Source organism: Pteropus alecto, unplaced genomic scaffold, assembly GCF_000325575.1.
Source record: "Pteropus alecto unplaced genomic scaffold, ASM32557v1 scaffold76, whole genome shotgun sequence".
Taxonomy (NCBI): Eukaryota; Metazoa; Chordata; class Mammalia; order Chiroptera; family Pteropodidae; genus Pteropus; species Pteropus alecto.
The window spans coordinates 8099978-8127977 of record NW_006443138.1 but is presented as its reverse complement, the minus strand read 5'-3'; the positions used below and the strand labels follow the sequence as shown (position 1 = coordinate 8127977).

General features: G+C 35.8%; 1 protein-coding gene across 1 annotated transcript in view; it reads left to right on the top strand.

Moving 5' to 3' along the window:
• The window catches only part of PTPRR (protein tyrosine phosphatase, receptor type R), a 223204-nt gene that overhangs the window by 14830 nt on the left and 180374 nt on the right, over positions 1–28000 (top strand). The window contains exon 2 of the mRNA XM_006923740.2: positions 3075–3364. Coding sequence (XP_006923802.1) covers positions 3075–3364 — 290 coding nt within the window. The remainder of the gene's footprint in view (positions 1–3074; positions 3365–28000) is intronic.

Sequence of the window (28000 nt, the reverse complement as noted above, 5' to 3'; positions counted from 1 at the left end):
CAGATGAGTCTAGTTGACAAGGTATTTACTAAACATTCTGTCTAATACCCTATACAGGTTCTAAAATATTTTCTTTCTTAAGTTTCCATAAACCACTCTTTCTTGATTTGCCCCTTACTGTACTACCATTCCTTCTCAGTTAGCTTTGCTGGCTTTTCATCTTGACCTAAATATTGTTATTCTACAGTGTTCTGTCCTGTATACACTGTTCTTCTTTATTGGTCTCTTGGCTTTAAATTTTATCTGTATTGGATAACTCATGAATCTCTCTCACTCTCCAACCATATACTACACATTTAGTTATCCAACTTCTAATTCAACATCTCCACTTTAATATTGAGTAGGCATCTCAATCTTAACATTTCTAAAATGTAGACTTACGTGTATTCATAATGTTGAAGTGAAGGAGGTGATAGAGTGGTGGCATTTGAAGATAGAGAAGACAAAACTAATTCGAGACGCGAGCTCAGTAGTCCTCAAACTTCAGAGTTTGAATATGAGAAGAATTTGATTAAAAGGTAACTGAAGGAGACTAAACTTTGGGTGATGAGTACACAATGCAATGTACAGATGATATAATATTGTACACTTGAATCTTATTTACCAATGTCACCTCAATAAATTTAAGTTAAAAAAAAATCAGATTCTTAGGCTATACCTCCAGAGATTCAGCTATGGTAGTTCAGGGGTGGCATCTGAGAATCTGCATCTTAATATCCCAGGTGATTATGATACAGAAATCTAAGCACAACACTTTGAGAATCTTGTTCCTACCTAATGGCTGTGATGAGATTCCTAATATTATGCTGTCAACTTGGTTCTCATCACTCAAGGACAAGGCGGGACTAAGTCCTTTCACATATATAACTGGATAAAGCTGGGGAATTTTAATTATGTTTCAATTGCACTTAAAATTAGATTTGTCTTCACACTTCCTGTAGAACCACTTTAGCATAGGATGCATTTGTTAGCTGGACTCACATATTCTATTTAAATAAAGGGATTCTGAATAGGTTTGCTGTGATTGACACTGTATAAAATAAAAGATTGAAGATAATCATGTCATTTTCAGTTCTTCATTTTCTGATCTTCTTTCTTTCTTGTTTAATGTATATATCAAATCCAAGCTGCTTCTTTCTTTCTTGTTTAATGTATATATCAAATCCAGAGTAGAGGAATTGATCATTTTTTGGCTTTTGCCCTCCATCAAGCCCTGTATGACCAGCATATATTTCTAGCATCTCCAGCAATTGTCTTACCAATATGCTTTTAACATTCATTTAGAAGTAGAAAGACAGGTTATTTTTTTAGTCAGCTCAAGTGCTTCCCACCATGACAGTTTGGGAATTATCTTTGGGTACCAGTGACTTTAGCTTTTCAGATCATTCCAATTGAAATTACATTTCATGTAAATTCTGAAGTAGTAATAGAAACTAATCATCATGTCTTCATCCTGAGCATGTTAAGTAGACTGTAACTTTTTAAAAATCAATCAAGGTATCATAATTTTCAAAGATTGGACAGCAATGACCTTGAAATAACTGTAAATTTTGTTTCTCTGACTGAAATAAGAGTTTCTCGGATTTGGAAATGACATCATCACTAGGAACACATGTAATATTTTGAAATTCAGAACAGGGTACTTCTATGTTATTATTCTTGCAACGATTTTATTAATGGAGAATAGTGCTAAAATGTTTTAGATGCATATTAAGTTTCTGACCACAAGTATTCATTTAGTATTTTACTAAAAGTAATTTACTGAATGATATTGTAGTGTCCTAGAAGAGTTTCTACACTTCTGAAAGATAAGCACTTTTCTCCCTCCTCTCCGAGAGAACTTAGTATGACCTTGTAAAGAGCTACAATGAAGAGATTTGCCTTGGCGTTAAGAAATAGAATGGACGTACTATTTTTATCCTAGTTGACTTTTTAAGTACTCATTTAAAGATAGTCACTTGTTTGCAGAAAGGCACATTGTATGCTTGAATGAACTTGGGTTTCTCACCTGAGGGACTGGCCTTCTTAATAAAAAAGAGGAATCTATAATGGTCAGTAGTATGAGAATTATATCTGCCATGACAGTGCTATTGAAATGGATGTGTTCATAAAGATAAGATGCAAAAAAAGACTTGAAGCTCCTTGCAAGATATGGGAAGTAAAAGAAAATAGTGAGAGATTAGGAAAAAAATTCTTGTAAAAAGAGATTATTTTCTAAGAACAATATTTGTACAAATTTCTGTTACCATAGACATACTAGGGGAAAATCTGGGGTACTTGAGGTTGCTAGGCACTGTGATGTGATCTGCTTGTTCTGCTTAACATCTTATATAGAAAATCTTAAGTTTGCTTTGGTGTTTGAATTAGTGATATTTTTTTTGACTCACGTATATATGTTATCTATTTCCTCCTGTGACCAATGACAAATAGGAGTTATAAAAGTCAATGGATATTTACCTATCAAAAGAAATAGAGGTGAATGTATTACTTTCTCTGAATGGCCATATTACTAAGAAAGAGAAATGGGTATTGTTGCACAGTTGGAATTTGCTACTACGGTTAGTATACTCAGATTTCTGCCTTTAGTGAGCTTAAAATATTCTACAAGCATTTAAAAAATGTACATAGTTAACTATAATATAACCAGTATAAAATAAATATGAAATAAGATTGGTATAAAATGCTATTAATTAAAGAGAAGAAAGCTTGAATATGCTATAAATCATTGTCATTTGAAGGACATCCAGGAATGAAAGACCAACAGGGTGTGGAAACTGTGGGTTTACATAAAGGAGGGAATTTCTGACTAAAAGAGGTATTAAAATATCTGATAAACAGGACGTTTTCAAACTACACCCACTTCGGTCCACCTAAAGCCTCGGAGATCCCTCCATACCACCAAGTGTTTTCTATTTATTTGGGATAATGAGACAGGGAAAAAAGATGGAGACCAACTGATCTAAATTCTTCACAAGTCTTAAAGCCTCCAAAGAATAGGTAACTCTATCAGATATTTCTACTCATCTTGCTGAATAAGGTCTTTGACTTTTGTTTCTGCTTCTTCTTCCTTTCAGGGTGCTTTTCAGGAAATAATGATCACGTTTTGGCAATTCATCATAAAAAGAATGGGAAGCCAGCATTCATTTATCACCATTCACAAGACATTGAGAAGAGCCTGGATGTAGCTCCACAAAAGATATATAAGCATTCCTCTGCTGGAGCTCAAATAAGCAAACGCCACCAAATTGTTAATTCAGCATTTCCTAGACCTGCATATGATCCATCTCTCAATCTTTTGGCTGTAGCTGGTCAAGATCTTGAAGTGGAAAACCTTCCAATCCCAGCAGCAAATATAATTGTGGTGGTAAGTATCACAGTTAACTGATGCCGACGTTGGTGCTGGTGCTTTCTTCTGCGCTTGATGTTGGGAAGAAAAAAAACCTAATGGTGAATAGTTATCATTGGATCTCAACGATTTTTTTTTTTTACCACAGCACTTCTCATTCTCTGATGGTTTTTGTTGCTTGATTATTGTGTGTTGGCTTCCTCTTGAATGTAAGCCCATGAAATAAGAAACCTTGTCTGTATCTTCTGTGCACAGCACAGTGCATGGTGCATAGTAGGTGTTTAATAAATATTTGAATTAAAAATTGCTTTAGGAAGACCTTACAATTATAGCAATCATATCCTATACAGAGCCTCCTGCCTTCTGTGATAATTTCTTCTAAGCAGACAAATCTTAGTCTCAGTTTATATCAATAAATAATACTTAGTAAAGAACTTCTGGTCATTTGACTCAAATTGCAAGAAACGAAGAGTCCACTGAAAGGGAAGTGGTGTTCTGGGCCAGAGGTAGTTTTCTGTCACTGAAGTAAATAAGATAATTTGAGAGCAACTGATGGGTAATATTCCTAATATAGCTGGACAAACATCACCATTTATTAATCAAGACAATGTGATGGTTCCATTGCTTGCATCCTTAGGGTGTATAACCCAGGCCAGAGGTTCTCAATCTGTGGAGGTATCATAGTTAAATACATGCTGACATTGACATTCTATTTAGACTATAGTCCCTCTCAAGTTTAAAATCACAATAAGAGGATCCACATTAAAACTACAGATCAGTAGCTAAATGATTGCTATTGCATTTCTGCCCCCAAGATATAATCAAAAATGTTGACTTTTAAGGTCACAATAATTCATGAATCCCTGTTTGCATTTTGACAACCTTTCTATGCACCAAATGTAATTAAACTTAATAAGCTTTTTTTCCTTTTTAAAATTTTTCATCTGCCACCTATAGGATGCTTTACTTAGTATTGAAAATCAAAGATCCATTTATTGATGCTTTCAACTACCATACATGGAATATTTATTAGGATCCAGTCTTCATTTTGGGTAGAAATAGCAATAAATGAAATGGAGTCTCTGGTTTTGCTTGAGATGTCTGAGGGGAAATGTCAGTAATTTAATAAAAATCATAAATTGAGAACACAAGATGAGCTCTTGGTAAGAGAAAATATGTGGGTCATTTGGCTTCCTGAAATATTTGAACAAGTTTTTTGCATTTACATGAGTAACAGATGTTCTGAAGGTGAAAGCCATGTATTCTGTTCAGTGAAGATAAACGCTGTTAATGACGTCGTTGTATCTGGATATGGCTGTGTGAATGCTAGGGTCCATGGCAGATATTTCTTCCAGTGACCATCATAAACCATGGTCATCAACTCTTAAAGTCCCTGCGAATTATAATTCACAAGGTCTGTTCTATCATGTAAGGTCATGTACTATCTAGTGAACTTAATATTACAAAGGATAAAAGGCATCAATGGGGAATTCTGACATGTCATTTCATTTTTAGCTTATCGTTTGGAGATTCATGAAAAAGCTGTGCTTTTTCTTTTGGATGATGATTACAAGGAGGTAATAGGTGATACTGCTGCATTAGCTTTCCCTAATCTCTCTTGATCTGGTCTCTAAACATTGTGTGGCTATGATAGCTTGCAACAACGACTGCTTATGCTAATGTTTCCTGTAATCTACTTTCAGTACTTAACGCACATGGTGATTTAGTAGGAAAACCTAGGAAGTGGGGTTATTTTAAAATAAATCAATAATGTGCAACATACTCAAAAAACAGAGGGTCAACATTCAATCAAGTATCAGCTGGTTTGAAGGTTCATTCTATCCAGAAAAGAGACTCAAGAATGAAGTGTAGATGATGAAACTAAGATATTCTGGTGGCCAAATGACTTTGAAAGAGTAACAGATGTGTGTTTGTATGGCCAGAGTGTACATGTATTATATATACAGACCATTTTGTTGAGGAATATTGCAATGGTACCAAAGAATTAGTTTGTACTTTAATTTATATCAAAATGAGCATTGTTAATAAGTATATCCTGAATTAGGGGAATTATTGAGGTTTTTTTCCAGCTAGAGTAAAAAGCAACTTCCAACCTCCAAAATGTATTTGTAACCTCTAAAGCTTCCTAGCTCAGAGGGAGAGATCACTTGTTTTCTCCTCCTATATTTCTCTCTCTCTCTCTCTCTCTCATTCTCTCTCTCTCCCTCTCCCACCTTTTCCCCTCTCTCCCCTCTCCCTTGACATTGTTGAGTTTTAGAATGAGAAATTTAACTAGGAAATGAAAGATGCATATGTCTCTCTTCTTTTCCCAATTCCTGATTGCCTCCACAAAGCATTTTATAAGAGCATTCATCCGCAAGTGATTTTTTTTTCTTTTTCTTCTGTTTTATAATCAGAAAAATCTGTAGTTTATTTATTCCAAGGAGAGGACAGCACAATTAAAATGTTTATCCCAAAGAGTGACAATTATGTTCTTTTATCCCAAAGAATGCTAATTATGTTCCAGAAGCTCAATTAAGAAACTGTTATTAGGATTTCTGTACAAATTCAACGTAGAGAGAATATGAATGTCTTCAAGGTCAGTGCTATGGTACAAGCCAAAACAACAACACAACAACAGCAACAATAACAACAATAGCTTTAGCCAAATGTCTGCTGGAAATTTTACAGCTATTATCACCAGATCCCTAGGATGTTCATCAGGCCACAAGGCCACAACATCAGGACAGAGGGTACCAGTGGTGTGAGTGAAAATGGTAGAGTAGAAGCAGCTTCAGGTCTTTCCAGTTCAGCAAGTTCAGCACAGGTTGCTAAATGAAGACTATTCTATTCTGGGAAAAAATCTTAGAAAAATGGGGATCAAGAAGACTTTGGAATATAAAGGGTGGGGAGATTATAGTTTATTCCACAGGATGGAATTGAGGAAAGCAAAATGAATTAAAGAAAAAGAAGAAGGAAAGCGAAGGGAAGGGGAAAGGAGTGAAAGAAACAGAATGGGAGAGATGAAGGAAAAAAGGAAGAGAGGAGGGAAGGAGAGAGGGAGAAAGGAAAGGGGAGAGGAAAAGAAGAGAGATTATATAGTATCAGTTGTTATGGCCGTAGGAAGACTTCTATGAGCACCTAAGATGATGGGATTCCTGTGAGATTCCTAGAATTCTAAAACCTCTTGTCTTACTCACCACTCACAAAGACCAGCACACAGACAGACATTCACCTGTTTTTTGACACAGAACAGTCTTTACAAATATTTTTAGCAGGTTGTTGATTTAGAAGACTATTAAAGCCAAAAGCTTTGGATAACTCTGATTTTCACTTACATCTTGAGCTCTGGTCATTACATCCTGAACCTCGGCTTGGTTCTGCTGTTAACCAGTTTTTGAGTTTCGCCTTACGGATGAAGGGATAATTCCTAGATGTAATGTGAAGGGCTTTGAAAGACCAACCTTCTCATTGCCTGCCACAGTAAATAAATTTTATTATTTGGTGTGTTATATGGTGTAGGTAAATAATTGTTGGACACTTTTTCAATGGACAATTTGGTTTAATCATAATTTTGTGTTTGTGTAGTGAATGTCCCAAAGGGTAGGTTTGATCTATGTAGCTACCACTGGAATTCTGTTATGTTAAGAAAGGTTTATTGGTTAGGAATATTTTTTCACAAGTGACAAGAAATCTAATCCAAACTAGAAAAAAATTTATGGTTCAAGAAACGACACTTCTGTAATATATCTAGCTTTAGGTATGATATTTATCAAAGGCTCAAATAATCAATCAGGATCAATCTCTCAGCTCTCCTTCTCTGGGGTGACTTCATTCTCAGACTGGTTCTGTCTCTTCATCTCAACATGGTTTCCTGAAACTCCTGGAGTGTCATCCTTGCACGTTCATATTCAGTGGAAAAAAATGGACTCTTTCACAACTTTCAGTAATATACCGGGCATTCCTATGATTAGACCAATTTAAGTACTCACTTCATCCTTGAACAGTTTTTGGCTAGCTGTTAATGTTGGAGCCAGAGAGTAAAAGGTGAAAGATCCATGATGGCCATTCTATAAGTAATAATAATAAAAAAGGAACTATAGGGTCAAATTCTATTTTATTTTCAAGAAAGTCCAGAAAAATAACTTTTGTAATCTACTTTAAAAATTTGGTTAAATTTTTGCTCTTTTCTTAACATACCCGAAATCAAGGGTCCCCAACCCCTGTGCTGCAGACCAGTACTGGTCCATGGCCTGTTAGGAACCAGGCCACACAGCAGGAGGAGAGCAGCAGGCAGGTGAGCAAGCAAAAATTCATCTGTATTTGCAGCTGCTCCCCAGTACTAGCATCACCACTTCAACTCCACCACAGATCATCAGGCATTAGATTCTCATGGAGGCACTGGTCCCTGGTGCCAAAAAGGTTGAGGACCGCTGCCCTAAATGCTTTGTGTTAAACTGTAGGATCTTACATAATCACCTTTCTTTTTATCCCAAACATTTGCATTTTGCAAAGCTTTGTGCTTAGACTTTCTAGATATTATTGTACCCCTGAAAAATAATCTTGAAGTAGAAACTCCATTCTTGAGCTGGGCATTCTGACAGTCCTAACTGTCACCATCTGTTGCTTTTCTCCATTCCTGGCTACTAAAGCAGCAAAGAGGATGCTCGAACACATGCTGGAAATGTTACAGGTCAAGCTCAGGCAATGTCTGTGTGAAGTTTCAACACTGGACCACTTAGTGCATCTGCTTGTTTTGGATCATTTCGACTCAACATTAAGATGACTGAAGTCTCAAGAGAACTGGTTTAATTGGTTATCATATTAATTGGACACTGACTATCCTCATCTACAGAGAATGTTTTAATAATATCTTTGTTTTGACTCTAAAAGTAATGTACTTTTATAATTTTAGAATATTTAGGACATGGTTCTATAGTGTAGCGGTTAGCACGTCTGCTTTATATGCAGAAGATCCTGGGTTTGCACCACAGTGGAACCATGGTCCATGGTACCACCTAGGAAGACCAAGTTCTGTAAGCATAAATAATAATAATAATAAATAATAATAATTTTAGAATATTTAGAAATATAGAGAAGGAAAAAGAAGAAATAAAAGTAATCCTTAACTGTTAGAAACAATGTCATCTTGATATATGTATCTATACAGTCTTTTATATAGATGGGTATAGACTTTTTTTTTACAAAAATGTGGAATCTGTATACATAAGGCTTTGTCATTTTTTTTTTTTTTTTACTTACCTTACATTATGGAGACCTTTTCATGTCATTAATTATCTTTATACAGCATCATTTTTCCAGTTGCTAAAAATTGCATTGTATAATAGATTTTATAGTTTTATGTATTGACTTATATTCCCAACACTTTCAATGATTTAAGGCAGCTAATTACAAGGAGAAATAAATATCGAATATATCAAATATATATTCTTTTCATTGCAACTGCCTAATTAATATTGAGAGAATTTAGGGAGCTTATCTTAAGGGAAAATATGAACTCTCTATATAATTGTAATATGAGATCTATTTTTTTTCACTTGGCCAAATTATGTATGTTCTGTAGACCTTGAATCTTAAGCAAAGGAAATATTTAAAGTAACCGAAGAAGTTAGCAGGACCAAAAAAAGAGAGGATATTCTATTAAGAGCATATAAAATGTTCTATATCAGTACTTTTCATCGAGGAAGATGGAAAGTACTGTGTCTTTTTATGTTGCAGCCTAAAATTTACACAATAATGTAATGCAAAAAGAAATGGGCTCTGCAGATGAACAAAGAGAGTATGTTTTCTTTGGGATAAATACTTACTTGTCAAGTCTCTAAAAATTGCCCTTTGATTTTCAAATTGTTAAAAATTCTTCTCTAGCACTGTCTGTGAGTGTCCCTTTTTCTTTCTTTTCTTTCTCTTTTTTCTGTTTTTCTCTAATCATGCGTATAAATCATGCATAGGTTTTCTTTTTAGTTTTTTTTTTTTTTTTAAACTATACTATGCTCTGCTTTAAAATCTAACTGCTAATGGATAATTATCGTGGGTTTTCTGGGCATCTGGCCCCTCCTGTGCATGATGGGATCGGCACTGTTTAGCAAATGCTTTAGTTCTCTCAATACGATCCCTACAATTCAGATGGTAGAAACAGTTTGTTCCTTTCTCTTGTTTTACGAAAACATACGAGCTAAAAATCTCTGGAAAGGTCTCTCCCTGGGCAAAGTTCTGAAGCTTACTCATTAGTAACTTTTACTTTTAGTAACTGAGAGCAGCACAGCTGCTGCTTCATGCTTTTCCTGGGTGACCACATGGCCACCTGGGAATCAAAGTTTCATCTCCTGCCCTTTCATTCTTTTCTTCCAAAATCACATTTCCACAGGCCAGGAATATTCTAGGAAATCCCACTGCTAACACCAAAATATAAAGGGAAAAGTCCTGTGTTTTCTCTCTACTCTCTACATTACTCTCAACACTTCACTTGTGACATTTTTGGCCACCAAATGTGATGGGTTTCCCACGCCAAGTAAGTCTGTGACACCAGCTGGGTGCCCTACAACTTAATTTAGCTCTAACACTTTCTACTTAGAAATATCAGCAGACCCTTTTACTTGCTAGATTACCAGTTTATTCTAAAAGGATGTAACTCAGGAACAGGGGAATGGAAAAGACGCACAGGACGAGGTATGTGGGAAGGGACCCAGAGCTTCCATGCTCTCTCTAGGCGTGCGGCTCTCCCAGCACCTCCATGTAATCACCGACCCGGAAGCTTTCCAAACCCTGTTTTAGGGCGGTTTTTATGGAAGCTTCATTACATAGGTATGATTGATTAAGTGATTGGACATTGGTGATTATTCAGCATCTAGCCCTTTCTCCTCTCCAGAGGTTGGGGAGTGAGACTAAAAGTTTTATTCCTCTAATCACTTGGTTGGATCTTTTGGCAACTTGCCTCCATCCTTAGGGGCTTTCAAAAAGTCACCTTATTAACATAAATTCAGGTGTGATTGAAAGGGCTTGTTATGAATAACAAAAGACACCCATTTCACCTTTAAGGCTCTAGAATTATTTCAGGAACTGGACACCAAAACTGAATACTATAACAAATGATGCCCTTATTGCTCTTATATAGGAAACTGCAGGGTTTTAGGAGCTATGTGCCAGGAACTGGAAACTTACCAAAAATATTTTTTCTAATTATAAATCACAAATCACATCACCTTAGCTATTTATCATTGTCTTTTCATAAAGTAGATTGATCATAATTTTATACTGTAACCATTTTCTAAATTTTTTTTTGAAGTGTGAAAATATAATCCAGCCATTATTTATATCCCAAGTTGTTTCTTTCCTTTCCTATCTGCCCTATTTGGACAATTTGAATCCAGAAAAATAAGTCAAGAAGCCATCATCAACTTTACATAACTTTCAATTTAGTCTACATTTTCATATAATCTAGTCGTTTAACTGAAATAATAAGTTAGCACCGGATAACTTCTAAGAAAACAGAAAGTAAAGACCTACTTTGAAAGATAGGCCGAATGTTCACAAACAGTTTCTAAGAATTAAGTGTTTAACCAGGAACAAGTACATGTTGGTTCTTTGTGCTTTAAGCCATTAAGCTGTTTTCTCTTTTTAAGAAATATTATGTTTTGGGTTTTTTTTGTTTGTTTGTTTTTAAAGCAGGAACTATTGGGCAGCAAATAGCAAAAAAAAAAAAAAAAAAAAAAACAAAAGAAAAAAAAAGACTATATTGAACAGGCCACTAGGAAAATATTTTGAATGTAAGATTTTAAAAATCATCAATCATATTTTGTGGGCAAAAGAATTTTTAAAAATTTTCTTTAGGTGTGACAAATGATGGTGTCATCAATATTCTTAAGATAATTTTTAAAATTATAAGGTCAAATGAATAAAATCAAGGCTATGCCAAGCTGGATTGTGAAAAATAGCCGAGTTCTAGGAAATAATATATTTTTGGTGAGTAACCAGTGTAAGTCATGGAGACTGGAAAGGAATATGTAAGTAATACCTTCAAGGAACCAAGAATAAGTAGGGACAACTAGATTCTCAGACATGCAAAGTTCTGAATGTATACCTAATCCTTGCTCCTTGAAATGTTCATTTAATCAAAAATATTATTGAGTGCCTCCTAGGTCCTAGGAAATAAAGCAGACTCTAGGGATACAAGGGTAGCAAGATAAACAAGATTATTGCAATTATGTAGTTCACATTCTAAAGTGAGAAAGACAATAAAATAAGTAAACAATAGCATCATTTCAGATGGTGGTAAGTGCAATGAAGAAAAGAAAGTTATGTGGCAGGAAGAAAGTAGTGGGGCCACACTATATTGGGTATTGAAGGATTCTATTGGATAACGAAGGATACTTAGGAACTGAATCAAGGTTTTGCTCCTAAAAGGAAGCCATGTGGTAGAATAACTTTGGAGTCAGCAGAACTGTGTTGGAATCCCAAATTATATACTCACTAATTGTGTTTCCTGCAGTGACTTAACATCTCCGTATTTGAATTTCCCCATTTGTAAAAAAGTGATACTAATAATATCTATTTTATGAAATTGTTAAGGGAATTGAATGAGATAAAGCATTAAAAGCACTTAGCATCATGCCTGACACATTATAAGATCCTTATAAAACCTGGAGGCTATTATTAGCATTATATGGGACAATGGAAAATATAACTTTCTAATCTTACTACCAAGAATTCTTGTATTTCTCCTAAGCCACCGTTTGGCTTATAATTATGTCTTTTATATGCTGTGAATCACTTTTCCCTCTTACTCTTGACTGCTAAAAAGCTGAGAGCCAAATTTGTGGTCTATCTCCAGCAAATATAGAGAACTTTATTGAGTGCCTTATTTATTTTGTGAACTAACTTCATTCTTGGCTGGATGTTTTCTTTTCTTTACTCATTTTCTTTCTAATTCAATTTCCTCATTTCCTTACTTTTTATTCAACTGTATTTTGTATTATACGTGTTTTTGTAAGCTGCCATAAATCCCATAAATTCTGTAACATGTTTTGTCTAAACAAATAGTCACTATAACAAAATAGCAAACCATATGGACAAGTTTAGTCTGAATGTTACACAGCAGAAGATCCCCTTACAGGGAGACTTTGTTTACCAACTGGGTTTGAAAAAATGAGAAAATACAGTTAGTATGAAAGAATTACAATGGGTATAATGATATCTTTGGCTCACTGCTCAGTCAGGGAACAATTTTCATTCTCATTGAGAGCCATTTAAGACAGTGGGAACAGAATGGTTTCAGAAGGAGACATCTGAGTACATGTGCCTGTTCTGCCACTAACTACCTTTGAGATCTTGGGCAAGTCAATGAACATTCTGAGTCTCTGTTTCTTCATTTTAATGGTAATTGTAATATCTGTCATGGCTACTTCCTTTCATTCTTTCTAGAATCAGTGAATTTGCCACTACAGCATAACGCATTGTCATAATGCCAACTGTCACAGTTGAGGTGGTGATGGATGATGATAATGTCAATTTTGTTGCGGATCTGTTCTGATCTTAGTATCATAATCCCAGTATTTTAATGGTCTTCACGCCTTGTACCAATCTAGGAGGTACCTTTCATACTGTAGTTTAAATCAACAGCGTCCCCCAGAGCTGTGCATCACACAGGCTACACAGCCACATGTTGTGGTCCTGACTGAAACCCTATTTATATTCCATTGCTAATTACCTGGGTTCTTGACATTATCTTCCTTTCCTGAGTGTCTACTTTGTTCACACAACCAGCACCTCAGTTCCTCTGAGCCTGGAGACTTGCCTTCTTACAAGTTTTGTCTTTGAACTCAGATCTCACAGCCGGCCCACACCTTTATCTGCTGGTAACTTTTCATGTTGCCATGGGCCATCTTCTTGTAAACCACCCACCTGCTACTCTTACCTGCTGAAAGCCTAATCATCTTTTCCATCAGCCAGAATGTGCTTACACCTACTCAATGTTCACCTCTGGTTTCCTGTTCCCAGATGCAACTCCTTCTTTTCTCCTAAAGTTTTCTCAAGTGACATAATGTATTCATTGCCCTTAAGTTCTCAACATTAGCTATTAGCTGTATTATCGGTAGCTACTGTTACAAAGACTTTTCTTTTTTAAAGGTATTATTAATCCAAATGCCAAATAATTTATTGATAATATAATAATGTATTAATAACCTAACAATTTATATCCAAATTATTAGGGAAAATCAAATAATAAGGATTCCATACACATAAATACATACTCTAGGTAATTGAATCTTACCTTTTTAATTATGGAGAGATATAAATCTTCATTACACATTTCTATATTCTAAATACATATTTTTTATTGTTGTCTTAAAAATTAAGTCATACTTATTTCACCACTTGCTTTATAAAATAATGATAGGTCATAGATATACCTCAGAGTCTTTAGATATAAATTTAGACTTCTTATAAATAGTGGCATAATTTTCAAGTTTGTGTATTCTACACTTTCTTAAACTAGTCCTCAGATTCAATGTATATTCATGATTTTTTGCAGTTTTTTCTTTGTGTATATGTTTTATATTGGCCACAACCAAATTGCCACAATAAACATCTTTTATATACAGCTTTAGAGAAAGAGGAACATATATATGTGCATATATATATATAACACATACGTAAATATATAGTTCATTCACTTATATATTTTATTTTTATGAATAAGAGATTTTCAAAAGAAAGAGCATTTGCCTTAAGAATATGTTCACTATTTTATTGCGAACTTATTATTTTCTGGACAGTTGTAACAATTTACTCTTTCACTGATAACATAAAAAGGTACCTGATTGACTGAAAGTGGTTATTCTTTTTATTTTTGCTGACCAGGGGAGTAAAAACTGTATCTCATAATTGCTTACATTTGCATTTCTATGGCTATGAAGAAGACAGCATCTTTAATGTGTATTTGATTTTTTGGATTCCCTCGCATGCAAATTGCTTATTCTTATCTTGTGTATTAGGCTGATTATCTTTTTCTTAACAATGTGTAGAAGTTCTTTGTTTATTGGGAAATGTCTGCCATACAGGTTGTATATATTTTTTTCCCCCTCGGTTGTCATTTCTCTTTTTTTATGATGTCTTTTGCCATACAAAAATTTAATTGCTTTGTGTTCAAATGTTTGTATTTTCCTCCTTTAAAAAACAACCTTTCATCATTGTCTTTTTTTTTTCTACTTTACAATATACCATCACGATTCTTATGAGGGAGGCAGATTTAACTCATTTATCTTTCTCTAGTATCTTTATACGTGGATAAACTTATGTGTAAGTGAGAAATCATTCATTTTATTTTTATTACAATCATTTTTGTTCAATAATTTTTGTTGCTTCCTTCTCCTCTTTATTCAGTTCATCTTCTTCTGTTGAACCCTCATATTTTCCTGGTCATTCAGCCTAAGAACCTAATGTGTAACCTTCTATTTATTTTCTCTATGCTCATGTAATTGTATACAAACAGATACATCCCACATACATGCATAATCACACACAAGTGTGTACATATATATGTACATATACCTATATCGGGATTTTTGTTATTTTGTGTTTCACAAAAATGGTATAATATTATATAGACACTTCTTTGCTTTTTTCCATTCTTTCTTCATGATAGGTCATGGAAAACTTTTCTAATCAATAGTCACGACTAATTATTTTTTAACAGTGCATGATATACTTCATGGTATAATTATGCCATAATCTATTCAACCATTCCTCTACTAATGGCAATTCACATTGTTTCCACCCTTATGTTTGGCCCTATGAATAATGTTAGAAAAACACCTTTATACTGCTATATGCTAGTGCTTTTTCTTTCTATGGAATAGATTCCCAAAAGTGAGATTGCTAGGTTGAAGTAATAAATAGCTGGATTTGTTTCCCAAAAGATAATAGTAATTTTCATTTCTACCAATAAGTACTAAAGTAGCCACCCTTCATTCTTATCAGCAACAGTGTTAATCACTCTTTATTTTTGTGACTGTGACTGATAAGTGTAAATATATATCTCATTACTACTTCTAGTTTCTTAAAGAAGCTACCAAGAATAGCTTGCCATTTCTAGATGACTCCAGATCCATTGTCTTTCTTTCTGTGCAGTGTTAGCTTTATGTGTTTCCTGACCCCTTGAAGATCTCAGTGTAACTACCTATGCCTGATTCCAGTGGCTTCCTGAGCTACAACTTCACTTTACCCACTTGTTTCTCTCTGATATGTTTGAAAAGTTTGGCCTTTAAAACCAGAGGACTGTATTTGCTAAAACATTTAAACATGAGTCATAGGACTCCCAATGAAGGCCCAGAGAATATCATTTACGATTTTAGCTTGACGTTTTAGTAATCACTAAGTTCTTAAGGAAAATTCACGTTCTGAAAATATGTTTCTAGCTAATAACAGGCAGTTAAAAGGATTGGGTTCTGTATTTTAAAACCATTGGGCACCATTGTCAGTATACTTGGAGTTCATAGCCTCAGAATTCACTTATCACATGACAAGGAAAATTTCTAACCTCAGATCACTAACTTAGAATATGATGACATTCTGACAAATTCTGTAATGCCAAACTCTATGCTTGTCACTCATTCTCTCTATATCCTGCTGCCATGTCACTACAATTTATAAAGACTCTAGTCTTTCTCTTGTTTTAAATGGTGGTGTCCAGGAACATTTATTTTCTCTCCTACCTCATGATAACTATGTCTTTGCTATATTCTTATGGTAAAATTGTAACCTAGACAAATGACCCCAGTAAAAATGGAGATAGTGCACAGGAAGGGGAACATGTGGAGTGTGGTTCTGTACAACCAGCACTCTCCCAAGAAATCTAGTCTTAGTCAAAGTATTCTAAACATTTTGGTTCCATAAGTTCATTCATAGTGAGATAATCCCTTAGCTTTCTTAAAGATTTTTCATTGATCATTTGAATTCCTTGGCTTTGATTTTAGACTCAACAAAGCTAAGTTCTATATAAGACTGAGTGTCCCATTTATCGTCACGTCAGGGTGAAAATACTCCAATGAAATGGGTTTTAAGAATTCTGATTCTTATGTAATTGTTTCTCGTTATAAGTGAAATCACTAGATACCCAGATTTCCTAGGAATTTTGATTACCATGAGTTTTCTCTCAGAGTTCCATCATGTTTGGGCACTGACAGGAGGGAGTGCGTCTCAAAGCTTAGCTCCAAATCCTGGAAAGTTGGTAACCTGATCAGTTTACCACACAATGAAACCTAGCTTGTTCTGACTACTTGATCTCCAAATTATATAAGTACTAGTAGAGGATATGGTCTTACATACCACTGTCTAACTTATTTATTTTGCAGATAGGCCCAGAACTATGAGGTGGCTTTCTCGAGACTAAAAGCTTATCAGAGACCAAAGAACCTTGAATCAGATCATCTGAATCTAAATTTTTCTTATGAAAATTTACGATATTAACATCTTTCCTGTTTCTTTCACAGAGATTTTAGTGAGGACCAAGTGAATCAATGTATATGAAAACACTTTGAAATATTTATGTTATGCACAAATGTCAGGTATCATACAATAGGTTTAAAGTTTGGTGTTGTATTTCTTTTAGTGAGAACATCAGAAATCTCTGAATAGATTATAATAGCCGCCATTTATTGAGTCACTATCAATGAATAGTCCCTTCTACCAAACTCATCTCATTTAGAGATATTCATAGTAACACCTCTCCTCTTTCTTTAAAAGAGTGGAATAGTTGACTCTGCTGTAATTTCTCTGAAAGACATTTAAGATGGGTAATACATCATGGTCCAGGCCGTGAAGCCAAGTTTTGAACTTAGGTAGACCTTTCAAGTATCTATGTCCTGACCATGCTCTTGGAACCTATTTTATGGTTCCATGCTCTTGGAACCTATTTTATGTGCCATTACATGATCTTATATAGAAATATGAGTAACTGATTTTCAAGCATGAAATAAAAAGTATATACTTCTACTTACATTTTTATTTAAATGACCTTTAAAACATAAAATGATTAAAAAATTAAATATTACTCGTCATTTCTGTTCACGGTCATGGTGAACAACTTATACAAGTGCTGTTGGGGAGGGGAATATTCTCCCCACCTTGAGTTTTTATGGCTTGACTAATCATAAAATTGACCCAAGACCAGATTAACAGGAGAGAAACCAATTTAATATGTGTACACTGGACATCATAAATGATGCTCAGAGAAATGATCAAAGCAAGCAGCTGTTCACATTTTTTAGATAAAAAAATAAAATTTTGAAGAATTGACAGGACAAAGAAACTTAGATTTGGGTGCTCATTAGTGAAGAATCTAAACAAAATTAAGGCTTGGGGTAGTAAATTAGTAAAAAAGTAACAAGATTTGTTTATACAGGCATTTTGGCCCTGAATTTCTTAACTCTAGCAAAAACGATGTCTCTCTCAGCCCCCGTGAAACAAAGAGGGCACCTTTTATTGGGGAGATTTGTTTTTTGCATTCAAGGGGACAAAAGAGGGTCAATGTGCCCTTCTTTTAGCAGCTGCTTTTCAAGTCACTTTAATAAGAAATAATATACCAATATGCCTTGGGCCCAAAACATGCAGCTAAAAAATAAGATTACTAAATTTATCTTCATTGTTTTCTATTCAGAAAGATGAAGTCTATCTTTTAAAAAAAAAATCGGTTTAAAAGAGGCACTCTGAAAGCCAGTGTTGTTACCTCTCTAATCAATTCCAGCCTTCTCCATTTACTATTATTATGCTCCTTTTGGGAATGAGGCCAAGGTGTGCTCTGAGGTGATAAGAGATTTCTTGCTCAAAACTATATACTCTAGTAGCTTGTTACTGTCTAACTTTCGACCAGTAGAGAATAATTTACTGTAAAAATGACACTGAATTTCCATAATATCTAGGATGAATAAAGTCTTGATATCCAACAATACTCAGGTACTGGGAGATTCTCCATATAATTTTTCCAGATATTGCCAATGAAAGATTTATTTGTACAGCATGCCTTATTGGTACTGGCATGATAATGTGTATTTCTACACATGAGGGGCTATAGATCTCTAGCCTTGTCCTCAGGGAATGAATGAGTTTTCAGATACATAATTTTTCCTGCAGAGAAATAATGATCTAGGCCTGAAAGAGCCTAAAGGCAGAGCAAAGTTAGTCCAGGGGCTGGGGGAGATCTGAGCAGTTAAATTACAAAGTAATTTGTCCACATGGTGTGGACTCCTAAGAGGTTGGAATAGGGGAAAGGGTCATCTGATGTAGGGACTGCTCTGAAAACAAACAGCTCCTACATTCTACTTTCCTCTTAGGCTCATTTTGTTGTTGTTGAATTTTTGGCAAAGTGTCCATTAGCCAGAGGGGTCACATGCTCATAGCTTATGAGCTGAAGTCAGCCCACAGATGAGTCTATTGGCCTGAGGGATTTGAAAGGTATTGTAAGGTTGTACCTTCGAGCAGAGCCTACAACCCAGCTTTGTGGCAGATCCCTCTTCTTTACTCCTGGCTCCTGAAATCCTTCGGGTTTGTGATGTTGATTTTGAATTTTAGAGTTCATTGAACCTCTGTATTTGAAGTGTCAGTTGTATTCTTAATCTATTCCAAAATTTGTGTTTGTGTCCTTCACCTGTTTCTTCAGGAGTAAATCTGTTAATTCATGCCACTTTACTTATTCTCCGCTCAATTAATGCAATAACACTGTGAAAATCTTGGCAGAAATGTCACTGTGCATCTTTGGGAAGCCTGAAGCCTGCTGAATGCCATAAGCACATAGTCCCCCGCTACGATAATTAAGCCCTTTAACAAGCACTAGTACCACAGTGTGTGTATTGGACATGATGGTTGTCAGGATGACTTAAGGACAGTGTAGTTTTCTAGAAGCTTCTCCTTCTCCTGACATTTTGGTGACAGGCGGTTGTGTTATAAATGTATCATTTTCACAATGTCCCAAGCATCTGTTCCCCCACTGTCTGAGGGAATAGGGCATGAAGATCAGACTTAAGGATTTTCATTGTTCCACTGAGCTGCTAACTTACTGAGGATATGTGGGAAACTTGATCTTGTGATAATGGTGACTCTAGAAAATAAAGGGTAATGATAAAGGAATAACAAAAACATTAGGTTATTTGGCTCCCACTATACATAAGGCACTGTGGTAAAGGTTTTTCATCCTCAGCCTCATAACTGTATATGATATTCTTATTCTCATGTTACAGATAAAGACATCGAAGTTCAGGGAGATTGTCACACAGAATGTTATCTCACTTGATTTTAAAAATGGTATTTTTTCCACCATGTGGCTCTGCATCCCCTCTCGTCTATGGGTTTTGAAATGGTCTGGTCAGTCTTGGAGATGATTGGCAGCTGTCTTCCTGGGCTCCTAGCAGGAACAAAATTATTCGTCATTCAGGAAAAGCCAAAAGCCTTCTAATAGATTGTAGGTCCCCTCAGGGCCAAAGAGCTCTGACTCGTTGGGAAGTCCTGCGCTGCTGTATAGTTTCCTATGGCTGCTGCAACAAATTGCCATAAATGTGGTAGCTTAGAACAACACAAATTTATTATCATATAATTCTAGAGATCAGAAGTTCAAAATCAGTCTCACTGGGCTAAAGTTAAGATGTCCACAGGGCTAGTTCTTTCTGGAGGATGTAGAGGAGAAATTGGTTCCTTGCCTTTTCCAGTTTCTAGAAGTCACCTGCATTCCTTGGCTCATGGCCCCTTCTAGCAATGGCATCCTTTGCAATTATCCATCTATCATCACATTTCCTTTTCTTTCTAATGTGACCCTCCTGCTTCCCTCTTATGAGAATTCTTGTGATTACTTTAGACCTGCCTGGGAAATCCAGGAAATTTTCCCATCTCAAGATACTCAACCTAATCATATCTGAAAAGTACCTTTTGCCATGTAAAGTAACGTAGGATTAAGATGTTGAAATCTTTGGGGACCTATTATTCAGCCTCCCACAATCATTGACCCTGGTGATTGCTTCATTGGTAATGATACCCATGTGGAGCAGCTCAGGACTGCCCCAGCATCTCCTGGAACACAGCATCCAGAGTTCCTCTCATGTGTACCTCCTCAAGGCAACAGTTTGAGTGGCAAGGTTGATTTGTGCTCCTCACTGTCAAACAAGGCTTGCAATTTGGTAGACCTCAAACTGGAGGCAGTCCCCAGATATATTTTAAGTAGACCTCAGTGCGTTTTTTTATAAAGTCAAAAATTTTATATGAAAATTTGTATTTCAGGTATTTCTTTAAAAGTTGGGAGATCTTTCATGACAATGCCATGTTTTCAAATGGCAGCAGAATGGCTTCTGCCTTTAGGCAAAAGACGTGTTCTCTCACTTACCTTAGTCTCTGCCACTGTCTGATGACGAATTATCCTTGGCCTGTTTCATTTATTTATTTTAATTGGTTGGACCCTATATTTTAAGTATTTGAGTTTACAATCATGATTCTAAAACCACAGCATTAACATGCATATTAGAAAACATTTGTTTATATAATTTGGGCAGGGATAGTAACTTTCTCTATATGTGCTAGAAAATGTTGCATTAATCCCTAGGCATCCAGGCAAAGCAGAGAACGAGCCTTGTTCCAGCATCACCCTAAAGTTTGCAGATTGATTTGATCTTCCCTTTGGGTATTGCCTTTTGCAACCTGACTACCAGCCTTAATCCATCAATACCTGGGCCTAGCATTTCTAATGATCATTTTAGTATTCTTTCCATTTCACCAGAGGAACAATTTTCTACTCATCATCTAGAAAGTGACCATTCTTTCTCTTTTCCTACAACTGTCTCATAAGTACTATATCAGCTTCTTAAAATTTAGAATTTCCTTTATTCCAAATAAAAACTTTTATCATCATTGTGTTCACAGTCTCAGAAAGTGGCTGGCATATAGTGGGTGATTAATAAATATTTATTGAATGAATGAATAAATGGTGATAACGACAATGATATCAATAATAGTAGCTAACATTTATGAGAACTTAGACATGAATGAATGTCACATCTTTGAATGAAGTAGCAATTGCAACCCCTGATAGAGACAAATTCACTGTGAGTGCCTGCCCTCCCACAAGCCCTGAAAAGCAATCTTACTGATCAAATCACCCTCTGTACCTGACCGTAGCTGGTGGGACTACAGGAAGATTTCTAAGCCAAGAACCCTATCCTTAGCTGACCAGGAGCCTATGACATGCCCTATTGCAAAGAGCACTCCTAAGAAACAAGCCTGGTCCCTTAGGATTTTTTCCTGGTGAGACCTCAAACCAAGAGAACAGTCTGTCTAAAGTTGGCAATGGATGCTTAAGCAAATGAGTCTCATGAGGAGCCCAATCTGGACTCATGCACAATGATTACGCAGAAATAATGCAACCACAAAGAGGTGGAGGAGAATCTCGGTGACTAATTTTTTAGCTCCCAGATAAAATTTACATGAGTCTTGGTTATATTTGAATGACTATGAAATTATCCTTTGTATCTTTACAACTTTTCTCCTCTGCCTTTAGCTCAGAGAGCTATCTGTTTCTCATCATTAAAAAACTTGCCTGGAACATAACCTTAACCCAGGATCCTAGCCTGACAGTGGAATCTAATGAAGGTGGGACAGTGGAGCAGCAGTGTTGCCAAAGTGAGGATCAAAGGAAACCAAGAGTTTTGACGGCTTCGGGCACTGCAACCCCCCAGCAAGTCTTTCTGAACAGAGGTGGCACTCAACAGTTTTAAGAGTTGAATGTTTTCCAACATGTAAATGTTCCTGGGTCCTTCCATTCTGAATTGGAAAAAAGCCATGAAAATACCTGGGAAATATACAGAAGGAAGAAATGACAGCTATTGGTTCATTAGAATTATTGAACTGAAAAGGATGTCAATTAAACAAAAAGAAACTTAAAATTTAGGTGGGTGTTTTAAGAATCAGCTTGCTAAATTTGAAAAGGTTGCATTCTTAGTTTTAGAATATGCTTCCTGAAATAGCTACCTTCAAAGTGGACATAATCTTTATAAAATAGCCTTGGCATTAATTTTTCACGAATTAAAAAGCGTGCAAGAGGATTAAAGCAGAATAATAAATGTAACATTACATAAAAGTAAGATGCTCATAAATCATTTACAACTTCCTTGCTCATCAGGACTTGGCTTTTTGAATCTTAATTGGAAACTGATTTGGCTATATTGTTGAAAAAAGCAAATTGGTTATTCTGATAGCAGACAACTTTCATTTGGGAGTTAATTAATTTTAGGAGTCTGAGAGCCTGGTCTATTAAACATACACAGTCATGTTTAGTCATGAGACTGTATTTAATTACAGTTGTTTTTCTGGTCCGTGCACATTGTTTATATCGTATTTTCATTTTGATCAATGCTAGTTAGATTCAATGTAAGTTATTGTGAGCTATAATTGTGTATAAAAGCAAAAAGTAGGAATAGGGCAGTTGGTTTATAGGAAGGCATATTGTACAGCGACCTTGACACCAGATCAATTGTTACACCATCTTGTTTCCATCTTCCTTTCATGTTTACTTACTCATCAATTGTTATGGTAAACGTGGACATTTTTTAGGTCTCAAATGAGATTCTATTACAAAAGATAAATTAATTGATCTTTCTTTTTTTTCTTCTTTTTGATAAATTAAGCAGCGGATGGAATGGCCGATATACTTTATTTGTTCCGAAATTATTTACATAATTTCCTTAATTTTTACCATTTGAATTTTCTAACCACCTTAGTTCCCTCCTTTAATACAAATCATTAGGTCTAATAATTATCGAACACTTAACAACACTAGTGATTATACCTACAAGTCTGTAAAAGAGGCACCACTGTCTTCATTTTACTGATGAGAAAACTTAGGCTCATGGGTATCACCAACAGGCAATCTATCCAGGCATGTGAAGCTAATCAGCACTAAAGGTGGGATCCAAACTTATGGAGACAGAGCTTTAAGTGGCCTTGGAGAATTTTCCCAAGCTCTTGTAATTTTTTGCAATCCACCACCAATCATAAACTTTGTCATGACTGTGGATTGGTGTGGAAAAGAAAGGACTGGTCATGAGCAATTCTGATGTATTTTTCTTGTGCTCCCAACCTCTGGGCAATATCATTCTGTTTAAAATTCTTAAGAGAGCACAACAGTCTGAGGTTCACTCCATTCTGAGCTTAACTTTACAGTCTGGTTTTGAATTCCAAGTTTTATTTCTTAAGAACTAGATTAGAAAGACAGTAGTAGCCAATTAAGGCCACTTGTTCACGTCCTCAGTGCTGTTTCGGAAGAATCCTCACATAAAGAAAGAGACTGATGGCCCTTTAACAAGATCATAATTGCTATAGGCAGGTGACTGTAATTTGAGAAGAAGAGAATGGATACATCTGCTTATCCAACTCCAAGGCTAAACAAAGATCTCTGAGTGACCTGAATGAGTTCACTGTCACCCAGAACATAGCCCTGGCTGTGATCAGTCCCAATCATTCCATCAGGCTTTGGGAACTTTGTATGGATGCCATTGGAATGCAATCTCCATAAGGACATTTGTAACAGAAAGGCCCAGCCTTCATATGGTTTTATAGAGTTCACAATCTGACGAATAACCTCTATAAAAGCTCATTCTATTTTCCATTTGCCAGGCAGTTTCTCAAGCTCAACTTTATAGCCACTATACTAAAACATTTGGGAATTTGAAAACATATCGGTTCTATGAGTGGGAAAGACAGCGTGTGAAACTAATTTTACAGAAACCCACTGCAATGAAATGGTTTTAACCGTAACGTTAACAAATGTCCTCAGAGGTTGTGCTGTGAGATCTCTCATTGTCTTTCTCCCTAGCTGGCATTTTCTCCTCATGTAGGTATCTCACCTTTTGTTCCCTGCTAGGCCAAGCAAGAAGAGCTTCTTCTATGGAGCCTCCTGATCACTGTTATTTGCATTAGTCTTGCCCTACTCTAAATCCTATAATAAATGAAGTAATCCTTCATTTATCCAACAGGTTAGTAGAGAACAAAAAATCAAGTGGAATTTTAGATGTGTTGAGTTTAAAATGTCTATAAGACCTATATAACGACATTTCAATCAACAACAGACTGCACGACAGTGGTTTCATAAGACTATAATGGAGCTGAAAAATTCCTATTGCCTAGTGATATTGTAGCTATGTAATAACTTTGTAGTGCAATGCATTCCTCACGTGTTTGTGGTGATGCTGGTGTAAACACACTTACTGCACTGCCAGTCGTATAAAAATATAGTACATACAATTATATCCAGTAAACAACACTTGATACTAAAAGACTGTTACTGGTTTATGTATTTACTATACCTTTTATTGTTATTTTAGAGTGTACTCTACTTAAAAAAAAAGTTTGTTGTAAACAGTATGCTGTGTTACACTGGTAGCAGCCTCATGCATCTCGGGTTTGCTGCATCTCAACTGCATTATTTTCTCTTGTGCTTGATTTCTCTCATGTTGTTTCATACAGTAATATGCTAAACAGGCTTGTAGCCTAGGAGCAGTAGGCTATACCATACAGCCTAGGTGAGTAGTAGGCTATACCATCTAGGTTTGTGTAAACACACTCTATAATGTTTGCACAATGAAGAAATTGCCTAACATGCACTTCTCAGAATGTATCCTCGTCGTTAAGCAGTGTATGACTGTGTCTGGAAAAACAGGCAGTTAACAGTGTTCAGTTAGATATATATAGCTAAAGCTCAAGGGAAAGATCTGTACAAAAATATTAATTTAGAGAGTTATTAATAAACAGTGATAATTGGAGATTAGGAATAGATTGCATCATCCAGAAAGAGTGAGAAGACCAAAGAATCTTTAGGCCACAGGAATTTCATCTGATTGTTTACAGGTGTATTATTCCAGCACTAAAACAGCACAGAATGACAGATAAAGATAAGCCACAAATAATAATGAGGATATGGCATAGAGGTGGGAGGGAAACCAGGAGAGGGTGTTGTCATGAAAGGCAAAGTAAGGGGCAGTTAAGTGACAGAAGGTTTAATGCATACCTTTGTATCCACTGGAGTTCATTACGCGAAAATCATTGGTGACTTTAAAGAGAATTGAAAAGTGGGATGTAAGGCAGTAAAAAAGGTAAAAGAAAATTGCCAGTTATAAAAACGATCATGAGGAATATAGTCGATGATATTATAATAATTATATATGATGTTAGATGAGTACTAGACTTATAGGGTGATTGTCAACTGTAATTGAAAATTTTTTAAAAAGTATATATATAAAAAGAACATGTTTGGTCCTCTTTAAACATAAAACTGATACTACCAGCACTTTAGGGAGTCTCCGTTCCTATAGCTACCGATCTCTTCTCTTCAAAGTTAGACTTTTAAAATAGGCATTTACAGTCATATCTTAATTTGCTAACATCTCACATTTCTTCCCTTTTTTAAAAAATGAAAAAAATTTTCAATTACAGTTGACATACAGTATTTTATTAGTTTCAGGTGTACAACAAAGTGATTAGACATTTATATAATTTACTAAGCAATCACCCCAATGCGTCTAGTACCCATCTGACACCATTTATAGTTATTATAACATTATTAACTGTATTCCCTATGCTGTACGTTACATCCCCTGACTGTTTTATGACTGTCAATTTGTACATCTTAATTCCTTTTCCTTTTTCATCTATCCCCCGCTACCCCTATCCCATCCAGCAATCAAAATGTTCTCTTTATCTATGAGTTTGTTTCTGTTTTGCCAAACATGTCCTAATATATACTGGAAAGCAAAGCAACAAGAGAAAGAGATTAAGATTGAGTTGAGAGAGAGGCTAGAGCAGTCTTTTTGAGAACAGAGCTCTCAGGCAGAGGATTTCTTCCTCCAAAGAAGAAAGGACATTATTTCAATTAGAGACACTAAAGAAGACTAAGGAGAGCCAGAAATGGATGAGAAGACACCAGCACGTATGATAGTGGGATTCTAGGGGAGTTCTCTCTGATTTATTATCAGCGATGAGAAGAGGAATAGAAAATAGCTTCTGAGAACAATAAAGATAGTCAAAAATAGTCACTGTGGCAATTGTAACAAGAATTGACTATGCAATTAGACAAAAATATAGCAGTTTGTAGGACTATTTCTGTGAGATGAGAGAGAGAAATAAGGAAAAATTGGCTAAGAGCCTCAGGCTGCAGTGCAGTCTGGGAAAGCCTCAACTAGGCTGATGCGGAACCAAAGAGCAAAGATTGCCTATAAACTGAATTCCCCGTCAGGTAGGGATAGCCTGGCTCTAGTATCCCTGCTGTGCTCCGTGGTGGGCTGGAGTGGTGAGGAGAGTGTGACCTCAACATGAAACTGTGGTGATTCATGATGGTGCCTCAGCTGGAGACAGGTGCTTTCTTGAATAGAGATCTGAGCAGCACACTCCCATGCCGCCACACCCCTGGATAAATGCCCCTCACTTCTCGTTCTTACTGGCTTCTCTTCTGTGTGCTCAGACTGACTTTTATCTTGAAGTCTATTGTTAAGAAACAATATAACCGAGTTATACTCTTGCTTTCTAAGTGATGCATAGATTCTTCTTCTATCTCCCAGGGATAAATCTTATCAACTTAATTAGGCTTTTATGTGTACCATACTCCTGTCACACATTCATAGACAGTTTCACAAGTGGCAAATCATATGCATTGTAATATAGATTTCAAAAGTTTAACCAATCTATTTTGGAGCACTTTATTGTTCTCCAATCACTGCCAACATCCACCTCTCAAATACGTTAACATTAGTATATTTTATACTTCCTGGCTTATATGCAAGCTGAAATAATTACTAAGTACTGTATATTCTATTTTATAGTCTTTAAATCAAGCATCTTGAAAGAATAGCCTACTCTTACTCTCTCTGCTTTCTCAATTTCCCCCACCTCTCCAATGAAGCAGTCTTATACATGTCCCAATGACCTAATTGACCAATTCAGTAAGTGTTAACTCGTGTTTGACTAGAGATTTTGATACCGTTGACTATTCCCTTTTTTATGACACTCTCTTCTCCTGATTTTTCCACTACTCCTCTGTCTGCTCTTTCTCGGCCTTTCAATCACACTTTAAATGCCTGTGTTCCTCCAGGTCTATCCCAAGCCCTTTCTTTTTACTCTATGTATGCTCTTTAGTCAATATAATTTTCACTCAAAATATTAAATACCAATTTGCCAGTGACTCTCCAAATCTATGTCTCCAGGATAGACTCTTCTCCAGAGCACCAGAACCAACCACCATCAACCATCATTAAAAATTATTTGTTCATTCAACCTCTTCATAGATATATTCCTTCAGATATTACACAGGTAACTCAAATTTAATAATTTAAAAATCAAATCACACATATTTCCCCCATCTTACCGGCTGTTATTCCCGGTAGTGGGAATATATCCACCCAGTTGCCCAAAACATTATTACACAGTAACACTAGGTTCTCGCTTTCTCTTGCTCTCACTCCCATTCTCAAGCTATCATTCTCTCCCTATCTCATGTACTGATTTATATCAAACACTAGCCCTAAATAATTTTAATCTATGTACTCTGCCATCCCAACTGCAATTGTGATGATTACGGATTTATAATTTCAGAGCAGAAGCCTCCAAACTGGCATT